This window comes from Pithys albifrons, chromosome 2, assembly GCF_047495875.1.
Source record: "Pithys albifrons albifrons isolate INPA30051 chromosome 2, PitAlb_v1, whole genome shotgun sequence".
Classification (NCBI taxonomy): Eukaryota; Metazoa; Chordata; class Aves; order Passeriformes; family Thamnophilidae; genus Pithys; species Pithys albifrons.
The window spans coordinates 97,857,308-97,865,898 of record NC_092459.1 but is presented as its reverse complement, the minus strand read 5'-3'; the positions used below and the strand labels follow the sequence as shown (position 1 = coordinate 97,865,898).

Below are 8,591 nucleotides of genomic sequence, written 5' to 3'. Positions count from 1 at the left end.
GCAAACAGTGGAGCCTGAGCTACTGGGTGAGCCACAAACCCCACTCTCAAACCCCCTCATTCGATGCAAATTCCTGCTTCAGCCCTGCTGGGTGCCCAGCCAAGGGCAGATTCCTTGAGCTGTACTTCTCTAGCCATGCAGCCATATCACTAACAACTCTTTTTGAGGTGAAAGTTTCAAATGTTTTTGTTTTCAAACATGTCTGTTTTCAGACTTTTCTTGAGTGGTGAGAAGGCAGGGCCCCAAATGATAGTGTTTGTGCACCGGTCAGGCAGATGGTTCCAATTTCATTCTCCTGTGTGTGGCTACCCAGAAGGTCTGTGCTGATAAGTTGTGCCACTCATGAATTGTGCTTGTCCATGCTGCTGTTCTGTGAAGCTTTAGCAGAAGAGATGTATCCTTGGAACTTTATTGCAACTTACATATATAATCTACAAATACTTTTATTCTCCAGCTATGTTCTTGTGCTCTTTCATCGGAGTGTGTCCTTCTTTACCCTGTAATACTAAATCAGTATGACTTGGGGCTAACACTGCAATGCTCCTTCTTTTATATTCTCAAAATAAAAGGTTTAGATGAAAATTAGTTTGTGTTGGAGGTAGAAACATAGGAAAAAATTAAAGACATGGGAGCAGAAAAGAAAGCCAGTACCTGACACCAGCCTGAGGATGAGTGCTGATTTGGCGTCACTACACAGTTTTGTGTTCCCTGGAATTATAAACAGTTTCAAAGAGGGAGAGGAATAACATGGTTTTAAGTAACAGCAGAACTCATTCTACCCTTGTGAGTAGAATGGAGAATTTCAATGATATGTACTGCATATTAAATGCTTCAGAATGGAGATGATTGAAACTTTGACAACAGTTGTAATCTCCTTTCATGTCACATGCGAAGTTATTATCTTGTGGCATTTTTAGTTTGGCTTTAAATCATGTCTGAGCTAAAGGAGTTTGTCATCTTTGTGGTTTGCTTGACAATATTATGAAGTCACTGACATGTATGGAACCAACTCTTTGTGAGTATTAATCAAAGAATAATTGTTTGGATCACCTATTAAAACCACTATTGTATAAGATAAAATTGTCTGTGGAAAAGTACTTGTTTTGAAAAAACTACTAAAGTATTCCATCAATCTTTGATTTCAACACACTGATAAGACTCAGGAGTGCAGTTGCAGTCAGTCATACTCAAGGAGTTCCTCACATGTCTTTGTAGAGAGGATTTTTTTTTCAAGAGTTGGGACTTCTTCCTTTCCTAGTCTGTAGATATTCCCAAGATGCAGTGGAAACAAAGGGCTTCTCATTACTCTTTAACTGTACTTCATGGTAATTATTTTTCCAGAGGTTATGCTGAATTTAGCTGCTCATAGAAATCCTATAAAGAATACTCCATGTCACAGAGAGCAAAATAACATGAGTTCAGGCAGCAGTGAGTCTTACACAAGGGCAGGATCACAGCTGACCTCTTCCCTCCAACTCCAGTCAGGGCATCTTGCTGTGATTCTTCCAAGTAGAATATGGCTTGCAAGTGGGACACACTGTTGGTTTTGTAGATGTTCCTCCACTGTGTGTGGACACCTTATAGTTATATGTGGTTGTTCTATTGATAAATGTACAAGTTTAGAAGCAAGTGCAAGTTTAGAAGCAACTTTTTACTGAAAGAAACTGGATCAGATTCTTACAGAATTCATTTGCAGAAATTGGTTTTGTATTTGGGACTCAAACTCAGGGAAATTTAATCCTGATGCCCTGTCTTGGACAGGCAAATGAAGTACCAGTAAAGTTTTCAATGCATTGCCCACTTACCTGAAGACTTGTCAAATTTTACTTCTACACAATCTATTTTTGCAAAATTCAGTAGTCTTCTAGTACCTGAAGGGAGCTGGCAAGAAAGATGGAGAGAGACTATTTAAGAACATGTAAGGACAAGACAAGAGGAAATGGATTCACACTGCAGGAGAGTAGGTTTAGAATAGATATTGGAAAAAATTATTTACTGTGAGGGTGATGAGGCACTGGAACAGGTTTCCCAGAGAAGTTGTGGATACCCTGTCCTTGGAAGTGTTTAAGGCCAGGTTGGATGGGGCTCTGAGCAATGCAGTCTAGTGGAAGGTGTCCCTGCCTGTGGTAAGGGGTTGGAACTAGATGACCTTTAAAGTTCCCTGCAACCCAAAACATTGTAGTATTAATTACCCTAATGTGCTATGCAATCCTAAGTAATCAGCTTTAGTATGTTAATTAATGTAATGACATGTTTGTGCTAAGGAATAGGTTATATGGGCTAATGATGTCTAAACTGTGTTTGATTGTTTTGAGTTGTATATAGTGAACAGGAAGTGAAAGCAATTTATGCAATTATGTAGATGGTCTAAGAGATCAGACCTGACAGACTGTGGATTTCAGGGGAGTGCCATTATATTTCTCAAATGTACTCTTACACAGGCAGTTGACTCCGATGACACAGAGAATCCACAGACCACCCCAAAATACACCACCCAAAGGGTTTCCCTGATCTTGAGAGTGTTTGTTGGGCTGCTGTTTTTATTTTTTCTAATTATAAGTTATACCCTGACAGTGAACTAGGGGTGCAATGTAACCTCGTAATCGGCAATTACAAAACTCTGCCCTGCTTTCTAAAATCATGTCAACAATGTGCTCATCAAATGCTCTGAACATTACCATAAAGCAGAGCTGATGAGGGGATTTTTGAACCAGGGTTAAAATTTTTGTTCTAACTACAAAAATCAGCTTAGTTCCACATTTATACATAAGTATTCCTGGTCAATATTCTCATTGGACAACAGTGTTCCTTTGCAAGGTTGAAGAGCTGTAATGCATTGGTGACAATCCTGTCATTGCATTCAGATGATTGGAGTATTGCAAGAAGCAGATTCAAAAATAGCAGGCTCAGGACAGGGCAGTTTGGCACAGCAGCCATGCGGGTAGCTGAAAGAACTCCAAGGAACAGACTCAATTTGGGCTAAGTTTTAGCTGAGTAAAGCATGACTAATAGGATTTTTTAACAAAGCATTTTTAGAGGCTTTTGAAACCATTTTTTTGTCTTGAAGGAAATCAAACATTAGCAAGTTTTTCACTAATTCTAAACTAAAGCTCAGAGTGTGAAACTCCCTGCTATTCACTTTGTAAACCTTTCCAGCATTTAATAATCATCAGTTATTAACTACTTAGGTCATTAAACATTCATCCCTTCTGCCATCTCAGTGTAAAACTGGGTGCCTGCTTTTCATGTCAGCTGGGGTGAGAATGTTGAAGAGCAGGATAGAGAATTAATTGGAAAATTAGCATAGATTGAATTTCACTTGTGTGAGCTGTAATTTGGATAGAAAGGCTGGAAGTGTTTATGGAGGGATGCAGCAGCATGGAGAGTGGGCATGGACTATAAATCGGTGGGGGCAGGAGGATGTATTAGAATGTGGTACTTCTTGAGATGGAGAACAGATGGAATTCATGCCATGGTGATACACGGCATTATTAAAAGTCTTTATTTCCTCTCCAGTGACTTCATGTTTTCATGCTAGGCATAATGCAGAGGATGACTTTCACTGTGTACAAGTGTGTTTTAGCAGACTATTGATTAAGGGCGTGACTGTATTGGTTTACTTGCTTTAGACTTCTCCGTGGGGTCTGTAGGGATAAGGATAAATGGTTTTAAACAGAAACAGTGTAGATTCAGAGAAGATATAAGGGAGAGATTCTTCACAGTGAAGGTGGTAAGGCACTGGCACAGGTTGCCCAGAGAGGCTGTGAATGTTCTGTGAAGCTGAGCAGGTGAGGAATTTCCAAAGGCTGTGGGCACTTGTACTCTGGGGAGGGCAGGGGCTTGGGCCAGAGCTGCCCATGGAGCGAAGCCAGTGGCCAGGAGGTGTCCAGGGTGCAGAGGGTGAGCGCAGTGCAGCTGAGGGAGGTTGTTTCCCTCAGGAGAAAGGACAGCAGAGATGGGGTCTGCTCTGGGGGAAGGCAGTGGGACCCTGCTGGTACAGGGTGTGGGGGATCTGACTGGGGGGCCAGGTGGGAGATAAAGAGCTGGGGGTGGTGCTGGGACTGGCTGCAACAAGCTTGGCTGTGTGAGCCTTCAGCTTCCCTCAGTCCGGAGGGATCCTGAGGTTTGGTAGTTGGGGTTTACTTGTTTCACTGATGTCATGGCTCAAGTTCTCAATATTTCCACCTCCCTCACCTACACTTTAATTATTTTTTTGTAAAATCATTCTGACAGAATTTTAGAAAGCAAAGTGCATCTCAGGTTCCAGTGTGATGTCAAAACTGGACCAGAAGAATGGAAAAATACAATAGCACTGACAGTTGTACTGCAAAGCACTGACACATTTTTGCTGCTGTGGAGAGGGCAAAATGACATACACGAGCAGAGTCAGTGGTGTAAAACAACAATACTCTTCTTACAAATGATTAATATAGGAGGAATTTTAGTACAATGAGGCAGTAATGTCTGCTAGGAGTTTTCAACTAGTACTAAAGCCTTACCAAATTTTTTTTTGTCTACTTCCTAGCCTTGATGTGCCAGTCTCCTGCATCTCATGGTAGCTTTGAGCACCCTTCTCTCTGGCCAGGCCCAGCTGCAGCCCTTGGGAACAATTCTGTTCCTTTGTGCCTGCCTGGTTTTCCCTCAGGGTCATTTTACAGATGCTGAGCATGGAAGTCTTTGCTTTGCCCAGGAGACAGAATTGGACTGAAAACATGGTTAACCGTGAACATAGGCAACTTTATTTCAACAACTAAGTCAACTTCAGGGTTTGCCTGCATGAAGAAGAGGAGTGTAGGCAGGACAGAGTAGGCTTTTGGCACTGAGACAGCCTTTGAATCAACCAGCATTGCTTCATCAGGAAGCAGTCATGGTGCATTGCAGCTTGCACTAGACTGGATCCTGTCTGTTCTGATGCTCAAGTTGTGTTTTGCCCAAAGGTCTCCTGGAGGAGCTCCTTCACCTCAGTAAAGAAGTCCACCAGCTCATTGGCTGGAAATGGGCAGGAACTAACCTTATCTGATGATGTTGGTACTGGTGTTGGCTTCTGTGTGGTAGGTGGGTTTGGCTTCTGTGTGGCAGTTGGTCTCGTCCATGGCACCTGTGTGGCAGGTGGTCTCGTCCATGGCACCTGTGTGGCAGGGGGTCTTGTCCATGGCTTCTGTGTGGCAGTTGGTCTCATCCATGGCTTCTGTGTGGCAGGTGGCCTTGTCCATGGATTCTGCGTGGCGGGTGGTCTCGTCCATGGATACTGAGTGGGTCGTGAGGTGGTAGGAAAATGACTCCAAGTCTGTGATCCTGAAGAAGCACTTCTATATGGGTTCGTGCCCATCTGGACCAGGATCCAGTCATGGAAGTGCTGAACAGAGGTATAGACTCCGGGCTGCTTTGCTCTCGCACAGCCTTTTCCCCAGCTGGTCACTCCAACAACCCAGTAGTAGTCAGCGACGGTGTCTTTGCACATGAGAGGACCACCGCTGTCACCCTGAAGCAGAGCAGAGAGGATTAAGGTGGTGTGGGGTGGCTCCTGTTGGCATTGGGGCTGTCTCCTTCTCTCTCACACCACTTGCCAGAGCTGTATTCCAGGCAGAGCAAGGTGCTGCAGCCTGCAGAACCTTGGCTTGAATGGGTTTGGGTCCTGCAAGATAGGGCTCTCTCTCATCTCTGCACAGAGATTCTGGATACGCGGAGGAGGGACGTTTCATGGTCATCATATGGACCTTTGGGCTTCCAAGAGCACTAGATGGGTTTTCCAGTAAGAGTGCCAGGCCTCTGGAAAAACTGGGACATGGAGCGTGGACACATGGATGGAGAATGGGAGGGAAGCCCTAAGAGCAGTGTGGACAAGGGACAATGAAGGTGACTGACTTGCCAGGCAAAGCCTGCACAGGGCTGTGTTTGGGCAGGGCTGACTGAACTGCCTGTGCTGCTGGCACTTGTCATGCACTCCTTCCTACCTGGCAGGTGTCGATGGTGCCCTGTGGATAACCAGCACACAAGTTATTGGTGTGGATTTTCCCTGCGTACCACTGGCTGCTGTTGCAGAGCTTGAGATCGATGAGGTGGACCATGGCCTCCTGCATTATATCACTTGAGCTTGAAGCTGTGAGCACAGAAAGGAATGAGCACTCAGCAGCTCCTTGCCAGTTCTGCCCTGCCTGGGGCTGATTCCCATCCCTAGGTTTTGGTTTAGTGTCTGGAGAGGTGCTGGAATGCTGTGTCCATTCTGTGTGCCTTTGGGCACGGCCCATGCCCATCTCTCCAGAGGCATACATCCTGCCTCCTGACTCTGGTTTTGGCCTCTGCTGTTGGGATGCCCAACCTGTCTCCCCAGGATACTGAGCTTGCTCTCATGGCACAAATGCTTCTTGGGAACTCACCTCTTGCGGTGGTGGCACCCCAGCCAGCCACAAAGCAGTAGATCAGCTCTGACACTCTCAGGTTGACATCGGGCACACAGGCCAGCTGGATGTAGGGGCTGCACAGGACAGGCTCGTCCAATTCCAGCAAGGCAATGTCATTCTTCAGGTTGTTGCCAGGATCATAATACTGGTGAATCCGCAGCTGCCTAATGTAGCGGACTTGTGCCCCAGGGCCCGGCTGAGTCAGCTGGGTGGCCCCGATCACCACGTACACCAGGCTGATGTTGCTAGAAGGCAGATGCAGAGGGCTGAGAGGGAGCAGAGCCACGCACTGAGGCAGCCCAGCACTTGTCAGCCTTCAGTGCTATGGAGGCAGTGACTGCCCTAGCAAGCATTAGGCTGTGTGAATGATGAGCTGCAGGCTGCTAGGAAGCAGTGGCATGAGCCTAGTCTTCTCCTGAGCCCAGTGTCTCAGCTGAGCTCAGTGCAAGGAAAACACGAGTTGCTGCTGACCTTACAGCCTCCTGGTGTTGTGAGGACATCCCCATTCCCTGCTGCTCCTCACCTGACATCCGTGAAGCAGTGGGCTGCTGTGAGGACCCACTGTGGGTGGATGAGGGACCCTCCACACATATGCCCCGTGTCTGGTATCCACATGTGCTGGATGCTGACGAGCCAGGGCCAGTCTGCTGTTTGGACATTTGAACCACCCACAACACGCGTCATGCCGTAGTAGTTATAAGCCCCAGCGCCATAGTCATAAGGCATGGCTCGGAGCCCACAGTACCCCCTGTAAGCAGAAAGTCATTACTGTGCTGCTGAATGCCTTGTGCTGCTCAGGCTGAAGCTCAGCCCTCTGCCCTCCCCACAAGCTGTTGCACAGACAGTGGGGGCGGGAAGCCCATGGTGTGTGTGTGTGTCTGTATCAGCACCTGGCTGCTGGCAAGGAACTGAGGCTCCCCCCTGGAGTCTGGGAAGCTGGGGTGAGGCCACAGGGGACAAGTGGGCACCCTCCAGGGAACCCCCTACAGGTTGCCCAAGCTCCCTGCTAGAGCCTGGGGCCACTTACCCGCAGTTGTCCCATGTGCCATGCACAAGCCCGATTGCGGCCAGCAGGATGAGGAGGCAGAGCAAACTCATGGCTGCCAGAGGCACGTGTCAGCTGCAAGCAGTGAGGGCTCCTAACACCAGCGCAGCCACTGCTGCAGTTCCTGTAGTGCCCACGTTGCCCGTGATGGCTTCGGTCCTGGGGCCGATGTCACAGAGAGGTGAGTTCTGTGTTCTGCGCCCTGGGGTGGAGAAGGAGCCAACATAGAATCACTGAATACTGGAATAGTCTGGGCTTGTAGGGATCTTCAGGATCATCTAGTTCTGACCCTCTGCTGCCATAGACAGGGACACCTAGAGCTTGCTCCAAGCCTGGCTTCAAACTTACCCTTGAAGCCTTCCAGAGAGAGGGCATTCACAGCTGCTCTGGGAAACCTGTGGCACTGTCTCACCACCCTCACAGTAAAGAATTTCTTCCTAATATCTAATCTAAACCTACCCTCTTTCACTTGAACGCCATTCCCCCTTGTCCTACCACTACTTGCCCTTGTAAGAAGTCACTTTCACTTTGTTCTCTGCAGCTGTTTGCCACCAACTCCTTCCGAAAACACATATACCAGGGAACATGGCTAATTCAGGAAGAAGGTATGTATTTGGGTGTGGCCGAGTCAATCCTCTTGCAGCTGTGGTGGGTGAGCAGTGAAGTGGAAGCCCAGTAAGCCCAAGTGTGCCCAAGCAGCATCACCCTTCCTGTGCCAAGTGCAGTGAAACAAAAATGCAGCACAGTCCACTCTGGCCACATCAGACACAGCAACACCCTCTCGCAGGCTCCATCCTCCTCATCCTGGACCAGCAAAGAGTAGAGTGGCACCTTCACCCACTGCAGAGAGAGAAGGGATTGGGCCAAGCACTGTTACAGTCTTCCCTGTTGAACCAAAGCTGTTAATACTGTCAAAACATTTTGCTTAGTTTACCTGAGAAAACTTGCCTGACAGTAATGCTATTAAATATTGTTGCTTGCTTGAGAAACTTGCCTGAGAATCCTATAACCTTTAAGGTAAGATACCTAGTTTATAGGTGGAAACGATGTATGTTTCCCTTTTATATTGCTTAAAAGGTGTAACCAGTCAGTAAAAGGCCTCCCAGGCTGTGAAACTAGCCATCCAAGATGAAAGAACATGAGAA

At 47.0% G+C, this 8,591-nt stretch overlaps 1 protein-coding gene across 1 annotated transcript; it reads right to left on the bottom strand.

Moving 5' to 3' along the window:
• Positions 1-4,915: 4,915 nt before the first annotated feature.
• On the bottom strand, positions 4,916-7,499 carry LOC139668452 (acrosin-like). The gene is made up of 6 exons (XM_071548051.1): positions 7,429-7,499; positions 6,925-7,149; positions 6,378-6,646; positions 5,955-6,100; positions 5,129-5,482; positions 4,916-5,044 (listed from the first exon to the last, which is right to left on the bottom strand). The coding sequence occupies exons 1-6, from the start codon at positions 7,497-7,499 to the stop codon at positions 4,916-4,918; spliced, it is 1,194 nt and encodes a 397-aa protein (XP_071404152.1).
• Positions 7,500-8,591: the final 1,092 nt, after the last annotated feature.